Source organism: Aulonocara stuartgranti (genome assembly GCF_965226115.1).
Source record: "Aulonocara stuartgranti genome assembly, chromosome: 19".
NCBI lineage: Eukaryota > Metazoa > Chordata > Actinopteri > Cichliformes > Cichlidae > Aulonocara > Aulonocara stuartgranti.
Genome location: NC_138955.1, coordinates 18,246,118 through 18,267,116, shown reverse-complemented (window position 1 = coordinate 18,267,116; position 20,999 = coordinate 18,246,118). Strand labels below are relative to the sequence as shown.

Sequence of the window (20,999 nt, the reverse complement as noted above, 5' to 3'; positions counted from 1 at the left end):
TGAAATTTGAACAATATTCTAATTCGATGAGATGCACTAGTAATAGTATTACTTTTTTCTCTGTAAGGAAAAATAGCAGCATATCAACCTACAGACCAGCTGATCCCGACACTACAGCCCTAGCTACCAGGGTGTTCTTTGATACAGAAACCACATCGCATTCCCAAAAGGGAATATTGGCAAACAGCAGCACAACTGCTAGAGACATTAGTAATTTTAGCTTCCCTTGTGCAGAATAAAAATGTTATGCTGCTGCTCTATGTAAGACGGTTTTCTACAGTGATTTGGACTTAGGAATTAGCATCTGCCGAATTAACTGGAGAATGTAATTGAGTCCTGTGGAATTATGACTCTAAACTCTCAGTGACCACATGAGCTCTCCGGACATAAAAGGATTATACATGCTTCCCAAGACTTTCAGATTGTCGAGTCAAAGATGCTGCTTGCTGGTATTATACCCACGTTTGGTTTGCTGTTCAAAAGTGAAATAAGATGCCATTTAATTATGCCTGGTTCCCATGGTGACCCGGAAAGGATTTTAGATTATGACTGTGTGATTTAAATGGCTTCTGACAGGTGCTCTGCTTTGTAATATTTATAAATGTCCCTACTTAAGGGCCCCACGCACCAAAGCCCTAAGGCTTCATAGTGTTTTTAGCCTTTATCTTTGGCTGGGCGCACTTCAGAGGTGAAAGGGTGGGAATGTAGAAGAATTAAAGGCACCGCTGGCCGTTTCATGAAAAGTCTGACCTGACATGTGCCATACTTTCTTAATTCTCGAGTATAATGGACATGGCTGTGTGGAAGATTTTAAAGTTCCATGAGAAACTAAATGATACAGGCAGAGGCGACTGCATTTTGGCTTTAAGCAAGGAACTCGACATCTGTGCTTGTGATTGTGCTTATTGCAGTAGGTGAATCAAATGTTCTTTCCCCCTTCCTCAATCTGAGGCTGGAATTAAAGAAACTGGGAATTACTGTGGTAATAATGTTCAAATGGGGAAAAATCTGCGAGTCCTCGGATAATTCAGTTGTGAATTTAATGCGGCACAAACGGATTCACAGAAGGGGCTTTATACTGTGGTGAAAACGAAAACGAACAAGTGGCCTCGTTCCATCCTGCGTTCCTTTTCTGCGACGTGAGGAATGTTTTCAGAGCCGCAGCTCAATTTCCATCTTAAAAAGTACAGATGAGGGGATGGATTTGAATTAAATATTAATACTGTTTTCCTTTTCAATAATGAGCAGAAGCATACGGCTGGTTTAACGTGTTAAACTTCAGTGACATTCTTTGATTTATTTGCCTTACTAAATCCTGATCAAGCACATGTCACCGAGGTGTGCAAGTTATATTACAAATACATGAGTCTGATGTCAGTCTTTTTGCAATGGCCTAGCAAGAGGACTCGATATTTTAAAGCTTGGTCAGTGCTATGTTATGTTTTTGAAGCCAGTAGTTGCCAAGTGTGACTTTTAGGATGCAAGCAAGCTGTAATCATAAACTGTGTGGCTACAAAGCACACAAATTTGCTAATTAATGCTAAGTAAGAAACTAAGAAACAGAATGTCATCAGAGGTATTATTAGTATGTATTATCGGGCAAGTCCATGAAAAATATTCCAAAAAGTTCTGGAGGTCCAGTTCAGTGTGACTTCAGTCAGTGCTGTTAGAATCCCTGCCGATGGGGCCCCGAAGCCAAAATTCAGAATCATAAAAGATGTAAAGAAAAGGAAAAAAAACCCGCCCATTTTCACCCAGTACTGTTAAGTAAAAACTACTGTACTAACACCTGGAGGCCCTAACTTCCCAGTTGTGCCCCATTTAACTACTGGAAAGGAGGTGATGTCTGACTCGGTGGGGAAAAAAAACCCATTAATCTAACTTTGAATGGTGAAAAAGAATATAAAAATTCAGCATTTCCTTTTTTTCCTGATTTTATTATATATTTTGTCAATTTCTCTAGTGAAGCAGAAGCTTTAGTGAAGGTTTAAATTATAGGCTAAGACTGTTTTTATTGTACTTTGTTCGCATTTTACTTTCATCAACACCATCAAACCCTTTTTGCACATACCTTTTTGCAGCATCTCAAGATTTCTTTGGGTCCTCTCTCCCTCTCTGTGTTGCCTGAGACTATCATCTTCACTGTGCCATTACTGAAGTTATTTCCCCTGTTCAGGTCTTTTATCTGCTTTTCATGATTTATTTGAAGTTCCACATTTACAGAAATGAAATTCACATTTAATAAATGTTGTATGATTCAAGGAAGAAGCCATTTATCGTTTTTTGTGCTCACGTTGCTGTTGATGGTTGTTCCACATAACGATTTTAAATTTGTTTAGTTTTGCTGATTCTGTCTTTTTCCTGAGACCAAATATATAAAAAAAGGTCTCCATTTAAATTCATCCACAGCTTCTAACCCACTAGAAGTAAACATTTCAAGTGGCCACAGTAGAATCCATAGATGCAGGTCATCTCATAAGATGCTTTTTTGGATTCTTTATTATTTATCAGAAAGTTGATTCTCATCAAACGCATTAATATTCAATCAACATTCTCCCATTTTAGAAGCTTTCTGAATTCATGATTGAAGATGAAGCTGACAGCTGTTGACTTTTAAGGAGCGGACATTTACACAAAGAAAATTACGCAAATATGCAGGAAAAAAGGAAAAGCCACGTTTTCATTTTCAGCTCGAACATCAAAGCAGAGAACAGAAAAGAAAGAGAATAGGTACTGGCTAAATAATTCAAACTTTAAAATGAATTATGTGTCAAAAGATGGAAATTTCTCGCAGCGCTGCTGCCAGATATCACACTGAATCCTGCCACAGTTCACACAATTAAAATACTCCAACACAAAGACGCCAATGGCCAAACAATTCCAGCCGCTATAAATCCCAGAGGAATATCCTTATATCCCTCACACATTCATTTGTTAATATTTACACCCAAAGCATCTGTTATTCGCCAGAAAATTTAGTGTCAGACAATTTGTTCATTACAAACGGTGAATTTTTATGCAACCCAAAAATTTGGCACCGTGCAATTATTCGACATACGGTTGAGTATAATGCAAGTATGAGCTATTGTTGTCACTTCCTTTTACACCGGCTTTGCTGCAAAAGAAAGTGACAGTGTGCACTGGAGAGGCAACAACCAGACAACCTTCAGAAAGGGTTTAGCAGGTGGTGTCCACAGACCATTGCTCTCTGCTTATCCCTCCTGACTGATTTTCCTCTCTTTGCTGGCGTCCTTGTCACTACTAGTAGCATGAGATGGTATCTCCTGCCCATTCAGGTTGCACAGGTAGCCCCACTCCTCCTGGATGGCAAATGCATACATGCTGTTGTAAGGGGTGTCTGCTGTGTCTCCCAGCACAGTCTAAAGCATGTGGAGGAAATGCCCCATTACACAGAAAAAGCTAGATAGAGCTATAGTAGGGCACCAACCCAGCAGCAGGACCCATATCGGCTCATTTCTGTGAAGACGAGCTCTGCCAAAGTCATTCAGAATGACCTCCAGCGTGCTTCTCATGGAGTCTGTTTCTGACTAAAATATCAGACATCCTTTAGTGGGAAATCTGCTCACAGACCAACAGCGTGCAGCTCAATCCACACTTACCAGAGAACTGGTGCCAATAAGGTGCCCTGTTCTCAAAAGTAATATTGTAAAGTTACAAAGTCCTCTGTTCCCATTTTGTTAGCATGCCACATTTGAGCCATCTGACTTACAACTATTAGAAAGTCTACATAGGACATTACACAAAGCTATGCAGCAATTGAATTTAGCTGAATTTGATTTATATAGCATCAAATCACAAGGACAGTTGCATCAAAGTGCTTTATATTGTAATGTAAAGATCCTACAGTGAAACAAACTAGAGAGAGCGGACACAAATAAGATGCTGGCATAATAAATTGAAAGGCAAAGTGCTGCGTCAAATGTTTTTGGGATCTATGTGGTCTCGCACGTGCTGACTGGATAAAAAATTAGAAGCCAATTAAACTAAATTATGAAAGTTAACATAACTGAGAAAACAGGGGAAGAGCGTCCTGGGTGACTCCTGGCTTCTTAAGCTGTCTGTGGAGTATTTATGTTTAGACCTCTTGATGGACATGAAACAGCTACAACCACAGATTTCTTAACAAAGCACTCTCCACAAGAGCTTTCCACTTTAAACATTTTTGCTTAAGAGGCAATTTAATGGCTCATTGATGTGAAGACTAATTCTTTAGGTTCCTTGTGATAAATGCGCTGAAAGTAACAATAACATTTATGGAAAACGGAGTGCTGGCTAGTCGTTCTGTTTTAGAAGCAATTAGTTTCTTAATAAGACTAAGTGAAAATCACACTGAACTTCATCACTTTTAAATAACTTCTCACTGCTGAAGCATTAAATTGGCAGAAATGAGCAGTGCTGATTTTTTTTTTTAACTTTTTTTTTAACACATAATGTGGTTGACTAACACCAGGGTGTTGATCAGAAAAAAAAAAATCTAACTTCAAAACTAAAGTGCCCTCAAAAGGTGAAAAGCATTTCATACTCTGTTTATTATTGTTTTGATTTTAAAATCAAAACAAAAATGACAGTAAAGGAGAAACTATCAACTTTTGATTTCCATGCATTTTACTATTTCACAAAATAGTGAAAGTTCGTTAAAAACAACAAGCAGATGAGTTTCTTGCAGCTAAAGCCAAAGGCATACAACACGACCAGAAACCTGACTGACAGAAACACAGCTCGTCTGAAAGCAAAAAAGACAGAATCATAACAATATATAAAGAACAGCAGTGTGGGAAGATCTGAAGGAAAAGGTACCCAGTGCTAGACTTTGAAATAAACACAGGACAGGTTGCCCATAGCGAACAACTTCAGCTGATGACAGAAAAATCCCTGGAGCTGTGAAGAAGAACTTCAAAACGACAGTCAAGGACGTCACTCTCAGTCAATGGGGTGTCACCGACTGGCCTGTGGATCGGACGTTGAACCTTAATTTCAGTATTTTTATTTATTTTTAAAAAAGTGATCTTCCTTGGTAGATTCAGTGCCAGGTAATCATATAACACCATAACTTTAGTTACTTCATAGGAAAAACAAAACTAAACTGATAACTTGCTCATCCTGTTAAAATATTCATGTTTGTCTGTCTTATGAGTTTGGGCGCTTTAACATGGGGGTCAGTGGGGACCGAGTCACTGACATCAGTGTAACACTGATGAAGAACTGGGTTGGCTTCACTTTTCTGCTTTAGAAGCAGACGTGTGAAACATGAAATGTTTAGCAAATCACGTCCCATCATGGCCCCTTACGGCTGCTCGGGTACATGGATTAGTTTGTTTCCCAGTGTTGATTCATAGCACATAATGACAGCAACAGGCTCTATTCACTTCTAGTTTACCCTGGCTGTTAATAACTCTGTCTCATTGGCTGGCCCTTGTTCTCCCTACATAACAACAATCCTAAACACAAAGCTTTTAATAGAAATAAAAACTGAAGGTTCTTGAACTGGCCATCAACGGATAAAACCCGACTGAGCACATTAGCTTCTGAAAAGACTGAGGGAAAAGAGAAACACGCTAACAATACTGAACTGAGACTTCAGGTTTATCAATGAGTTTTTAGGCTTCAGCACATTTATCACAAGAAACAAATATTAGGCTTAATTGCTTTTTATTCATTTGACCTTCATTGATTAACTAACTTTTGTTCATGTGAAAAAGGAGCCAACATTAAAAGGCTTTTTTTTTTTTCAAAAAAAAACAAAAAACAAAGACAATATATGTGCATATAAACGGTGTCACATAAAAGCTAAAAGCCCATCTCTGCTTTTCTGTGTTGTTTTGATCTCAGGTACAAAAGTCTGAAGCAAACATTAAATTGCACCCTCGTGCAAATTAGGATTCTTTTGAAGCTGCATTGTAATAACTAGTTAGCTACATTTATTTAATATTTAATCTGCTAATTTATGTCAATACTTCAACTGATCGTCATTTTGGGAACACTCCTTTTTGTGAAGCTGTTTAATGCTTTTTATTGTTAAAGATCGTGACTATTCAAAGGGCATTTTAACAATGGGGACTGACTCACTTTTGGAACAAGCTTGACAAAAAAGTGCAAAGTGCAAAAGTCATGAACCGCCTCTCATTTCTTTGTATTTTGCTTGGAAAATGTGAAATAGGTGTAGAAAGATGCGTGGAAATACAGAATGAGAGAAAAAAGTTTGTACAGTTCTAACCTTTCAAAGTCAATACCTTACACTGTGTTGAAGAATACAGCCCGAAACCTTTATTGTTCATATCTTGAAGTAGTCTTCAGGAACAGTTCTCTAGGCTTCTCAAAGGACATTCAAAGCTTCTCTTTGGTTACATGCTGGCTGCCTTTTGTTCCATTCTGCTTCAAAATGATCCCACACTGCTTCAGTAATGTTGAGGTCTGGACTCTGGGGGAGACAATCCATGACTTTCCACTCTGTTTTTTTTTTTTTTACCCAGGCGTGATTTCACTGTGTTGGTATTAAGCTGAGAAATGAAACCTTTGGAAATTCACTGTGAAAGACAATTTTGAACCAAAAATTCCAAATCAGGATTCCTCACGGCTGTTTTTTCAGTCCACTTGTTGTGTTTGGCATACCTTTCATAGGAATGGCTTCATGACAGCAACATAATTTAACAGTAACTGAAGGGTCAGCTGTATCTCTATTTTTTTCTATTTCTTAAAAACATGACTTTTAGATACTATTCATCTACAGCAGGTAGTTTCTTTTTTCAGGTTTGCAGATTCTTCTTTTGCCCTGATTTTATCCAATTTCCCCCTTTTTTTTGTAACACATGGTGAAATATGCATTTCTCTGAAAATATTGAGGTAACTTAACACACAGTGTTGATTATGGAAGTAGTATTTTAGGGGTACGGTAAGAAGATTTATTAAAAAGCAGTTGGGCCTAGAGTTTGTTTGGGTTGGGTTATATCCAGTCAGATAATGAAAGCGGCACAATTTTAATATCAAAGAGCTCCCTCTCTCCATCATTGCCACACACGCAATGTATATATATATATTTTTGGTAGGCACATGGAAATGCATTCAGGGCAACACAAACACATTATTTCCCTGCTAAATCAGCCCAAATACCAAATGCGCTCAGCCCTCACCTGAGGTAGCTGCAGCTTTCTCTGGATCTGGGTTTAGTATTCAGTGAATCCACTTTAAATATGAAGTGCGGCTCACAGTTGGCATTAGTTAGCCAGCATCAAAGAAATAACCTCCAAACATCTGCCCTCTGATGAAGCAGAGCCGACCACAAAGAGAACGACAAAACACCAGCAGGTGTTTGAAAAATCAAAAGTTGCCCCTGAAGTATTTCACTACAGAACGAGCACAAAAACACAGAGCTTCTGTGGCCTGGCGATGGCTTTAAACTCCTAAACATCAGTGTTAAATTAACATGCAGGCCAATAAAATCTACGAAAACAAAAAAAGACTGAAAATAAAGTGTCTTTCACTGGGAGGTTTGTCTGAACATTGGGAGGTGTCCAAGATGCAGCATTATATAGCGCCAGCTCAAATGCACTACAAAGAATTCGTGTGACTCATTGTCAGGTCCTACACCCAAAGTATTTCTGGTTGAGCCTTTTTTTCCCCTTTTGTGTGATATCACTTTGTCTGAAACAGTAAGGTTTGAGTTTTCCTGCTGTATGCTGTAACATTTTGTTATGTATGTTAAGGATGAAACATTTAAACTGAATGTATTTTAATTATTAATTTTAAGTTGCAGTCAAACTATTGGCAGCTGGCCTAGACAGCAAATTACAATGAGCTCTACATCCATATACTTGTAAGTTGCCAAAAAAATGAACTGATCTGTTATTATAATTAAGAAGTGTTTTACACATCTGTCAACTAGACAAGTGATTCGCTGGTTTGACAATCATCACAATAGTTTCCAAGGGTAGCTGCATAGGCAGACACCACTGTGATTAATATAAGCAGGCCTGAAATACGAGAGAAACTGCTCGTGTCAGAAAATAAATTCAAGCGTTGCTCCTAGCAAGAATTAAGGAAACATTTATTTATTATTATCAGAAGAAATCACAGTTCAAAAACCTTTAAAGCTTTTTGTCCCAGCTGTCATTTGTTCACCAAGCCCTGCGATGTGTAACGATCATGTAGCTCGTTGGACACAAACTAAAAGACCAACTTTTTCAGACTTTGATGACAACCAGCCTCCATGAGGGATTTCGGTCTATTTGATACCCTAAATCAAGGGAAAGATACGAAACTCAGTGCATGTTTGTCAAACTGAGAGGAGGAATGGGCTGGATGGAACTGTCAGGGGACCAGTTAAGCCCCATTTGCAAGCCAGACAAATTCATCTGAAGCAGGTAAGGCCTCTGGCATTTTTCTGAGCTGTAACCAGAGAATTCAAAAATGTTGTGGCATGTTAAGCCTGGTGTAGCCATACGACTGAATAATGATTCCCTCAGACCCAAATCCAATCTCTAATTTTATTTGCACTATCTGTGCCACGAAAACTCTTAACTGCTCACCGCGTCAAACCCGACACACCAAATCATGTTGGTGAAATTCTATTATTAAAATAACTGTTTGTAAATGTCTTTGTATATTTAAACAGAAACTAAAAAAACCCCAAAACTTACAAATATGACATTTTTGACAGATTTCAAGTAATGGTTATTCATAACAAAACTGGAATTAACAAAGGTTTCCTTAGTCAAAAGAAAAGACACGCCTGTAATTGCCTGTAATTCACCAGTGGGGAGATAATGTGTTAGATTTTTATATCACAGAAAAGTACTGATTGTTTTACTGATTTAGACGTCTTCCAAATGTTCTCTTCTGCCTGCTCCCTTTAGAGGTTGCCACAGTGGATCATCTGCCTCCATCTTACCCCTATCCCTCCTGTGTCACACCAACCCTCTACCGTGTCCTCCTTCATTACAGCCATGAATCTTCTGTGGTGTACCTGGCAGGCCCATCTTTGGCATCCTTTGTCCAGTATATCCTCTATCCCTCCTCTGCATATGTCCAAACCATCTCAGCCTCTAAACTGCTCGGCCTGACCTGTCCCTCTGATGTACTCATTTCTAATCCAGTCCATTCTGGTCACATCCAATGAAAATCCTAACATCTTCAACTCGGCCTTCTCCTTCTGCTGTTAGACTCACTGCTAGGCTTCTGTCACAAATCATCCCAGAGACTTGTCTCCAACTGCTCCACCCAGCCTGCACTCTCTTCTTGACCTCTCCTGTGCACTGTCTATAGTTTCAGCTGGTTGAATACAGGTATTTAAATTCATCCAACTTTGCATGTTCACCTTTCCACCTGCCTACCTCTCATTCACACACATGTATTCTATTCCTACTCTCACTACAGATTTCATGAGTGTCATCTGTAAAAGTCCACAGAGACCGCTATCTCGTCTCATCTGTTAACCTGTCCATCACCACTGCAAACAAAAGGGGTTCAGAGAGCTTTTCTCTAGATCTACAAAGGCACAGTGCAACTCTGTCTGATCGTCTCTATTCTTCTCCATCATCAAACATCAAGCAAACATCACAGCTGTAGTGTTCATTCTCAGCATGAAGCCCTAACGCATGTCACCGAGTGTCACTTAACCTAGCTTCAACAACTCTTCATGGCTAATCAGCCTCATCTCTTTCTAGTTACTACAGCTCTGCACAGCTATATCACACATAGCTATATCATATAGGTGTTACAGAAGGATTTAAATGGCTTTCAAATTTTATGTTAACATTTTTGTGCTGTTCTGTTATGTTAAATGGACCAGTGCACGATTGTACAGGAATATTACACACAAATGCAATTGTGCTGTAATGTTCCTATGCAATAATACTGGTATTAAAGGATTATAAAGCTCCATTTTCAGACTGTCATGTTTGCATTTGGAAGAGTACATTTTAGTCATCATCCAAGATTATTGATGCTATTTATCTTCCTTCTGGCTCTAAAGCCCAACGGAAACACAGAGTTGTGCTGTGGTCTTAATTTCCACAAACATTCAATACTTCGCGTTCCTCCTTTGAGTTGAGAAAAAGGTGCTTTATTTTAGAGGCACTCCATTCGAACTAATATTCAAACAGAAAATACCCAAAAAGGGTCCGAGATCATTTTATATGAAAGTACTCACTTGTATTCGCTGCACTTCCAAGAAGACCGCCCTTTGGAAGGACTTCTCCCAGATAGCCAGGTCAGTGGCCAGCTCTACCCTGAAGGTGTGGCTCTGGCCGTGGCCGACCAGAATACTGAAGCACAGAGACTCCGTGTCCTGCTCAGGAGAATGCTCCAGTCCCAAGTAGAGCCTTGCCTGGAGCCAGCAGTCCTCTGCCATCCACAGCTGTAATGCAAGCTTGTAATTACTACATACTGGGGGAAAGGTACGCTGTTATTTCACTTTCTACAGCTGATGTAAGTAGAAGGAATCACTAGTATTTCTCTATATTCGCAGATTAAACAGATGAACCTTCTCTGTGTACATGCCTTGGTTAGACAGCTCCCTGAATCACTATACGACATGCTCAAAGAGGAAAACTGACATCTTTAAAGAGAGCAAAGAAGTGATCAAAATTTGAACAGCCCTGATGCACATCACAGCATCCTTCTCATAACTTACCTTGTGAACCTTGAAAAGAACCTCATAGAGGTTATATGTTGTTTCAGCTTGTCCCCAGTCAGCAGCACTGATCTGAGAAATAAACATCAAGGAGGATGAGATGAAGAGGAAGCGTATACAAACAAGCTTTTTTGCACTTGTTAGCAGCACTTCCTCATCCACATAATAAATGCAAATGAAAGTTAGGCAGGTCACTTTGTTGCTTTCTGTGAAGCCCTGGATGACTGCCAGTGTCAGGGAGCAAAATGGATTGATCCTGCTGCACTCGGCACGGGGAGAACATTTAAATCATGAAAGTAACGCGTAGATTTCAAAGACTACAGCAAAATAAACCAGAGCCTTTAAAAACTAGGACTTCCAGGTTTTGTTTCACAAATAACAACTTTAAATAATCCCTCAGATTTAAATTGGGATTTGTAAAAAATCCAACTGAGAATATTTTTTTTATGGCCACAGAAAGAAAAATTTAAAATGAAAGTGACGGCTGAATTTAGTAGACATACAGGCTTACTGCATGTCCAACGCAAGGCTGGGAGCTTTATTTGGGGTGTGCTTAAACTGAGATACAATGTTATGCACAAAGTGCGGTCATTTGATTTTTTTTGCCAAGTGGACACTATAAGCCTGATGATCAGTCATCTGAAAAGGTTACACGTATGCTAATAATATTAAATATCTGTAGTGTAGTTGATGTTTATAATCCTCTTTGGTAAGCAAAAATCCATCCTTTTTTTTCTTTATGCTATTTCAACATTAGCTTTAGAATTACCTGAAGTAAGTATTTTTGATGATTTAATATTTAACATTATTAACTAAATTTCATGACTAGTCTTAGATTTGTACTTTCATTAGGTGTTAGCATCACGCTAACTGACCAACTCCTAGAAATCAGAGACACATATGCAAGAGTTATGTTAGGAGTTACTGTACAATTGAGTAAATAATCTTATGTAACTTAAGTTTAGCTCCTTGTTTGGTTTGGTTTAGTTTCACAACAACAAACAATCAGCATTATCCTAGAAGGAGCTTTTATCATTTAAATTTTAAACATATTTATACGTCTGACTCCAAAGTACAGACTGGATAGAATAGTCATCCTCAAATGACTACTCTGAGGACTATTCTTGATCTTAGGAATTAACACAACTTTTTGCAAAAAATTGAAACTATATATATATATATATATATATATATATATATATATATATATATATATAATTACAATTACACGGGAATAGTCAGTAGAATTGGTTATTTTTTGTTAGGTTTCAGACATCTGTGTGATGAGCATGTTGGTCAGTTGATCATTTAAAAAGCAAAAGTGAGTTGTGATTCTTACAGATATTTAATGTGGAGCTATTGGTTTTAATTGTGGTGTTCTCTTGTTTTTGAGCCTTTTTTTTTTCTTTTAATGTAGTACGTCTTTTTTGTATGAATTTTTTTTTTTTTATTAAATTTCGTCACACTCCAGGAAGAGTAGGTACTGCTATTGCAGGAGCTAACGGGGATCTTAATAAACTAAACTACTGAATTCATGAAAATGTCTGCTGCATCTTCTGCAACATTCAGTTTGCTTGTGCATAAAGAAAATCCTTAATTTGTTGATTGATTTTGTTTAGGTATTTAAAATAATTTTCCAGTGTGATAGCATCTAATAAGATCAAAGAAAGATCCATTATGTCCCAGGTAAACAAAATTAGTTGTGAAACTGTTCTAAAATGGGCAGCACGGCAGCACGGTGGTTAGCACTGTTGCCACACAGCAAGAAGGTCCTGAGTTCAATTCCACCATCAGGCCAGGGTCTTTCTGTGTGGAGTTTGCATGTTCTCCCCGTGTCTGCGTGGGTTCCCTCCGGGTACTCCGGCTTCCTCCCACCGTCCAAAGACATGCAGTTTGTGGGGATAGGTTAATTGGATAATCCAAATTGCCACTAGGTGTGAATCTGTGAGTGAATGTGAGTATGAATGGTTGTCTGTCCTTGTGTGTTAGCCTTGCGACAGACTGGCGACCTGTCCAGGGTGTACCCCGCCTCTCGCCCTATGACAGCTGGGATAGGCTCCAGCACCCCCCGCGACCCTGAAAAGGATAAGCGGTAGCGAATGGATGGATGGATGGATGGACTGTTCTAAAATCGTTCCTCAGTGTATTTCCACTTATTTAATCACAATGAACAATGTCTACTGCCTCTTTGTCTTCTTTACGATAGGTTGTGTTGTACTGGTCCTATAAATAACAAAACAACAAAACATCCCATACAAAATCAGCTTTGCATGAAAAATCTAAATGACTGAATAACACGTAGCGACAGCCGTAAACATCCCTAAAGACTCCTTACTGTTCGCGCCAGGCGTCATGTCATGGACGTGGTGGTGAAATGACAGTCGTGGTGCAAAATCACACACTGTTGGTTTGGGTATATTCATTCGGCCATGTTTTATCCCATATGCGGAAAATTTTGGATTTAAAATAATAAAAATAAGGCCTTTTTTTGGTTTCCAACAGCTAACATTGTTGAAGTACTAAAGTAAATTTTCTCTTACTCTGCTGAGCTGTTACTGTTGACTTCTTTTTGACACATGATAATTGATACTAATAAAAACATACTGCTGAATATTCAAGGCCTCTCGGCCTCTGGGATATTGGCTACTACCATTTTTCAACACAAGCTAGAGGACACGTCTGGCATTTCACAGCCCACCAGCTGCATAATGTCTTTAGCTCAAGGAACCATAACTTCAGTGACTTCACAATACATCCATTAGTATTGTTCATTAAAAGTACAGCTGCTCACTTCTTTTGCTCTCATCCTGTAAACATGATTTGTTGGTCCTATGACTGGCCTATATCTTAACCAAAAAAACCCTTTTCATTTTTGTAACTGATCTGCGTTGTGTGTAGTGTACTGCAGTTCTCGCCTGCTCCCAGCCTGTAGCTTTTTCTCTTTATTTAAAAACTACGAAAAGCTACAAAAAGGTTTGGGGTTTTTTCTTCCTAAGCTCACCTTCAAAAACACCATTTCTGTGTCACAATTTTTTTTTTTAGCCTCTGGCATACTCTTTGTAAAAGACTTTCCTGCAGCACTTTAAAGAACAGTTTAAAAATTATACTGGCCAAAATATTATCAGCACTGACAGGTGAAGTTAATAATGCTAATGATCTCATTACATTATAACCTTCTCCTGGTAAACTTTAGGTTCTGCCATTTAATGGACATCAAATCTTCTAAAGACCAAGCAAAATCCCCCACGCTAAGAGTACGACCCAGCTGCAGAACCCACAAACCAATATCCTAGAACTTCACAGGACACCCCCATAGGTCCTTTGTCCATGCCCTACCAGGTTAAATCTGTTTTCTTGGGAATGGGGGGGTTGTGCCAGATTAAGTTTTAATGTTGTAGCTTATGTATGTGGTTGAGTATACCAGACCAGAGGCCTCTCACCCAGTGTTACTAAAAATCTCTGATGGTTATGATTCTTTTTCCTGTAGTGATGTCTCAAGCACAATGATGCACAGGTTGCAACAAAGGGCCCGTTTGATGGTATCAGCAAGTGTAGTTTAAACAAGGCCAGGCTCTTGTTCCTGCCATTTCAACAAACAGCTGGGGTGACCATCACTAATGTTAACACAAAGCATCAGTGTGCAGAGGGAATTGTAAAAATGCACTGTTCAGACAGCCGTGTAACCTGACACAGAAACAGAGCCAGTCTGGAGACTCGAGCAGAGGATGGAAGTCAAAAGGAATGCAACAGTGTGCCTACGTGAGTTGCAGAAAGCATCTGCATAGATGATGAAATGCTTAATTTCTTGCACATATGCAAATGGACAGTGGGATGTCAAGTAGCAAGGGCAAGGTTAGCAGAGCTCTTTAAGATATTCAGTACATGGAAATGCTGTCAGTGTGCTAATGAGTACAGAGAGGCAGCAATACTGGCTGTTGAGCTATGTAATATCCACATATATACGATGCTTTTGTCATCTTACTGACCCCTCAGAGAACTTTAAGCATACATTCATATAGCACTTTTATTCTATACATTTCACTCCATCAACCTCACATATGTAGCCAATTTAGAGTCACCAAATAACCTTACATGCATGTCTTCAGCGTGTGGGAGGAAGAAGCTTCTCATCTCATGGTCAGGTAATGGTCTCTCAGACCTACTTGTTGATTTAGCTGTAAATATGAAAAGTGTCTCATACAGCTGAGTACCAGTTGGCGGGAAAAGGGGAATAAAAGGAAGCTAGCAGGACTCATACTGTCCATACAGCTGGCCACTGAAGAAGGCTGCATATCAGAAGAAAGGCAACTGATATGAGTGTTCCTGCAAAATTACTGAAGTGAAATGCTGTTAGGTAGTTATTAATCCAGATGAGTGGACTGGTACTTGTTTAGCACTTTTCCTAGTTTAACAGTACTTTTTACTACAAGCCTCATTCACCCAGTCACGACTCTGATAGATCCAGGACCTTACTCAAGGATACTTTGACATGCAGAATGGAGGAATCCTCATCTACCCTGATCCGCTCTAGCTTCTGACCCACCTTATCTATAGTTAAATTAAATAATCTTTCAATGATCAATACACAGCCTCCCGAGAGAGAGAACACATCTCCACTGAAATTACCTCTCAGTACAGTTCAGTGAGCTATATTACATCTAAACATAAGAAGCCCCTTACAATTCCAAAAATTGCATTTTGTTGACATAAGAGAATTTTTGTCCTTACTGAAACTTGCCTAATCAGGTCAATCATGTGGACATAAATTTGGATTACTACATGTCTTTGGCATTGACAGGAAAACAACAAGGTGCAGTATGACTGTGTCAAAGGCTCTACACAGAGGCTTGCCTTGTTAATGTTGCTTCGCTACCAGACTACTGAATATATTGTTATTGACTCCCCTGGAGGTAGTGCACATTTTACTGTTACTGGAGTTCATCATCTCCCTGCTGCAAGCAGTTCAGCCCTGTCAGAGACTGCCGAAGTATTGCCATTACATGTTAGTTCTGAGGAAGTTATTGAGTGTGACTTGAATTTAGATTTGCTCTCTAAAGGTTCTGCTACATTACAACAACATTACAAGAGATTATTATATAATAATTGATTTGTAGCCTTACATGTCCAAATAAATGCATTCCTTTTAGATCAACCATGATAGATCATATTTGAACAAATAACCCACTTAAATAACCCACTGGTGCAATTTCTTCTGGATACATCAGCTACCAGTGCCCAACTACATGTGACAGAAAAATGTTTGACCTTCAGACTAACAACCTGCTACATTTTATAAATAAACTGAATTTTAAATATCTTAATGAAAAGATTTATTTTTTTAAGTAACAGCAGCACTCTGACCTCAATTAAATTGAAAACGTTTCCAATCATGACCTACCTTTCATCACGTCACAAATTTTAATATGTACTTAATCATGCCGCCTTAAAATTTTCAGAATATATCTGTGTATAATCCTTGGTTCTCCTCCACAATGCTCTCATTGCAGAACAGACTGATTTTGAATATCTAACAATCTTCTATCTGCAAAGTTTCAGCTACTAAGAAAAAACTGTCTTGTACTTATTAGAAAAGCTAAATCTGATTTCCATTCTTTCAATTATCATTTAATTTTATTCGAAGATATTTTAAAACAATAAAATCTTTAATTCTATATGTTCTAATGTTTTCTTCTTTTTTTTGGATTGATAAGCGGATATAAGATATGTCGTAAAGTTGTCAGTTTAAACTGGACCTCTCCCTGTTTTGCCTCTGTGCTGGGCTAACTGCTCTTCTTATAGCTCATTTTTAAGTTAATTGCAGTAGGTAAGCGTATATAAAGACTAATAACCATCTTAAAGGTTCTTTGTTTTATTCTGTGGATTTCTCAAAAGCATTTAATTCAGTATCGTGACACTACTAGAAAAGCTTTGCTCAGTCAGTGCAGATTAACAGGCCATGTTTAATTTGTACTCCAAAGACTTCAGCCCAGATGTCCTTGTAGTTTGCACAGGTGTTCAGCAGGGAATCCAGTCTTGGACCTTTTTTATTCACCATAAAATTTATCTCTGGCACCAAAAACTAAAGTTAACACAGATGGTGCTACTTTTATATGCGACTACCTCTTTCCTTAACATCTTCTTTGCAAATCTACAGCCTGCTTTTGATACATTTCACACATCTCTAATTAAACTAAACTCCAAACTAAAATAAAACCTGGTGCATTCTATTAATAAAGTCACCAGAGAATCTTCAGCCCACCATTCATATCCAAATTTCTTCATGGCTGTAACATTTAAACTGTTAATATATATTATTAGGAGCCCAGCTGAATGCTATACTCATTTTTAAATATTAATGTGGAACACCCACCAAGGAAAAACGGTCTAAAACTGGTTTTTGAGAACACACTTTTACGAGATGTAAGATATTTGAGGAATCTACAGTTTTATCTGCTCTTGAATATAATTATTTTTCTATATTTGCTTTGCTATTCAGCTTGAAGCTGCTCCACCTGCTTTTATCATAACTGTTTTCTCACTCACCACTGCATTTTACATGTGGAATGGTCCTCACCAATCATAAAAGAGCAGCACTCAACATGCATGAGATGTTTTTTTGGGGGGGGGGGGGCGGTTTTGCACTTTTGGGTAACACGCATGCTGTTTTCTCAGGAAGTGTAAGATGGCTTCACAAGATTAGATACGAGATCTGCTTTTGCAGATCTTGGTGATGGGGGTCGCCCTCTTGTAAGACCCTTCATATTATTTTGGTCTGCTGGGTTTGAAATGTTATCCAGTATTTGTAATAAGTAGATGTGAGCAGACCTAAGGCTTGCAATATCTGGAGTTCCTTTCGGGACGTTTGCACTTACAGGTGCCTGCCTGGCACACTTCAAGCCTGGAAAAACTTTAATTTGCTGCAACTTGTTCAAGCAAGAGAATTTTCTTTATGACTTAAAACAAGCTTTTTACAAAAAATTTTCCCCCCTCTTACAGTATTTTTTCTCTTTCACAATAATGAGCAATTTGAAATGAAAATATTTATGAAGAAATGCTGCACTGTATTTGTTCACCTACAGCCACTGTCGTCAATAGTCATTATTATTATTTCGTGCCTCCTCATAAAATGGTCAGGAAACGCTTGGATTCTGTTCTCAAACTGCAGCTAAGAAGAGATCAAAAGTCTCTGACAATCTGAATTTAAACAGAGCAAATACATGCACACCAAAGTTTGCTACACTAACGAACCATCAAAGAGAACATTAGCTTCTCCTGTGTACAGTTGTGTAAAGGGTAACAAAGACACAGTCCAGCAGGAAGGCCAAGAAAACTTAACTCACAATTAATGTGCACACACTACCTCGGGAGAAAAACCACTGAATAACTGTGATTAACCAGAAACACTTTCTAAATTATATAAGGAGGACAAAAGACACTTTAGTGTCCAGTGGTTTTTATACCAACGAGTGAACAGAACTTCTGGTACAGAGAAGGACAGAATAAAAGCTCGTATGCTCCATTCTGTACCTCCGATATAAACTACTAGAGGAATTGCACTATAAACAATATAATGGCCAACTGTCATTTCTGTTATTCTGATATTACATGTTTATTGTAAAAAAAAAAAAAAAAAGATTCTGTAAGTATCAACATTACACGATGACACAGAGGTCTCACAACAATATTAAACACAAAATGTGGGCAAATTGTTTTCTTATGTTTCAAAACTTCAGGCTTTTCATCTACTGAGAACATGAGGACCGAGAGTTCTTATTTTTTAATCTGTTGCCTTTGCTAATTACATGTATCCAGTACCACACCAAACATATGCACCATACCACAACCCCTCCTTTCTAAAAGCCAGCTGTAGAAATGTATTTTGTTTATGATTCACTTTAGAAGAAATGATTTATAAACCTGCCCAACTCTAGTCAGGTTTCTGACCCACCACAGAAATGTACCAATTTCCTCTCCATATTGAATAGGAAAATTGAAAAAACAAATTACCGGCGGACTTTTGAAGATATAAAAATATGGTCCTCGGAGTGCCAGGAACTCAAATGTTGAAGATCGACCGGGAGCGCTACCCTCGGGGCATTCGCATGCCCAGCCCATGTGAACAATCTGCAGAGATTCAGAAGGATACATTTTCATTATTTGATTTGAAATAAATAAATGGATAATACACAAAAAGACACACACAATGAAAAATATGTTCTTACTAAGAAAATGGAAAAGAATGGTCTACAGTGCACTGACAAAGTAAGTGAATGGGGGGGGACCCAATGACGCAGCTCAGAAAACATCCATTTAAAACGATACTTTTCAATACAGTTCTGCAGTCTCAGCTGCACTGCAACAATTTCCTTTTATCTACTCCAGATTGACTTGGAAGTCTCATCTAAGCAGAGGAAAGCAGAGAAAATCCCAAGCACTGCTTATCAGCTACACTCCCGTATCCTGTGGTTAACAACGTCCAGTGATTTCTAAGTTCGGGCCTTGACTGTTTGCTGGCAATACGTTCTATCTAAAGCATCCTGCAGTAAAGTTTTGAGTGAGCAAGTTCTACTTTTTTTTTCCCCTGACAAATTGAATTGAATTTTCATATTGCCCTGATGATTTTGCACAGAGCTGCAGTCGTATGCAGACGATGCCATTTTAAACACATTTATAACATTTCTCACAAAAAACTTAAATAGACATGTGTATAAAGTTACTGCCAACATGGGATACATTGGTATACTCCTAGGAATGTGCTCACCAGTAGTAACTAAATTGAAAACTTGACAACAATAAAAAAAAAAAGGCCACGACAATAACTAGAAACGCTGTTATGGCCGTTCAAAAGGAGCTTTGGACGAGTGTTAAGTGAGATGAATGTAATGGCTAGAAGTGCCGTTTCTAAAACATTGCAGTCTGCAGTTGAGACCTCTGCTTTAGAGACTAAAATAGATATTCACACCCAAAATATGGTCAGTGGAAAATATTTGAGTTAACTTCAGGCCATTTCACACATGGCAGGTTTCTGCTCATAGAGCAGGGATACGCATTGATAGTGTCGTCCAAGCAGTTGGACGGCATTTTCAGTTTGATTTTCGCCTCTTTTGTGGTCTGAAGGTGTGCTGTCAGAAGGAATTTAATTGGCCTGTTGGTCTTCTGGCAATTAAGCACCTGTTCTCCAAAAAGATACAAAAATGATGTGTTTGTGTCAAGTTAGGCAAATAATGACATACTTGATCATCTGAAGAGCAGTACTTGTTGATGATCTTTATCTATTAAAAGAAACAGAAATTAAACAGATATACAGTTAGAAAACATATTTACATTTCAGATTACATAAAAACATTCTGAACCCTTAATAGCTTTGAATCAAAGAGTTAAAAAGCTTTTGTGCATTTTTACAAACTCTAACCAGTTTTAAATGTCTATTTACATTCTGCGTGTCAAGAGAAGCTAAGGTCTAACCACTTAAATGCTACAGAACTTATTATAAATAAACAAATCAGCTTGTTTGTTAAAACCACAGGTTAAGTGACTCATTTAGTCTTTTAATATAAATGTTATTGTGACACATATGGCCATCGTAAACACTGTTAAAGTCCATGTAGCCCCATGGAACTACATGAAGGCAGTAGCCTTCTCTAGCGGGGCAGTGAACACCACCACACAAACTGCTCAGGAAAGCAAAAAAAACCAAATGTAAATTAAGTAGCAAATATAAATGTATTATAAAGTATTAATGAGGTAATAAAAACATCTGAAGTTGGCAGCACTGCCTGGGAAACATGCTTTCCTGCAAATGAATCTAATAAATTCATGGACACAATAAATGAAATCAGTGAAATAAAGGAAAATGAAAAAACGCCTCTCTGGAGTGACATGTTGGCTCCCCACCAATCCACAAAATAGCAGACCCATTTTAAAGTCACTGGATGACAGTGCATGTCAATTAAAGCCCACCTTCAGAAAATATAGGTCTAGAAAAAGAGAAGCATTTTCCAAATGTGCCACAGAGGTTATCACTCAGCAGGAAAAATGCTGCAAACCAGAGCAAAGCATTTTCACACTGAAAGCACACCTGGTGTGTCAGCATATCACAATCAGCATGGGGCTCGCGACTTGCTTGTTCCACCTGAGCTACATTCGAAAAGTTCACCGTCACCTGAAATCTTCATATTATTAGATATCAGCAAGCTGCTGCCCAAATATTTATATTTTTTTCTCTATTTCCTCTAAAAGAACATCAAAGAGCATCATATAGTCTTCCACCATGTCTGCGACGGACCCCAAGAGTGTTAAAGAGTCTATTTAAAGGTTGTAGGTCATTAAAACAAAAGTTCCGCTCTCTCCC

General features: G+C 38.4%; 1 protein-coding gene across 3 annotated transcripts in view; it reads right to left on the bottom strand.

Annotated features, from left to right (window-relative positions):
* Positions 1-20,999, bottom strand: part of sntg2 (syntrophin, gamma 2) — a 105,244-nt gene that overhangs the window by 14,593 nt on the left and 69,652 nt on the right. For all 3 annotated transcript variants that reach the window (XM_082516160.1, XM_082516161.1, XM_082516159.1), the window contains 4 exons: positions 19,882-19,920; positions 18,656-18,772; positions 10,649-10,720; positions 10,166-10,372 (listed from right to left, as the gene is read on the bottom strand). In XM_082516160.1, coding sequence (XP_082372286.1) covers positions 10,166-10,372; positions 10,649-10,720; positions 18,656-18,772; positions 19,882-19,920 — 435 coding nt within the window. The remainder of the gene's footprint in view (positions 1-10,165; positions 10,373-10,648; positions 10,721-18,655; positions 18,773-19,881; positions 19,921-20,999) is intronic.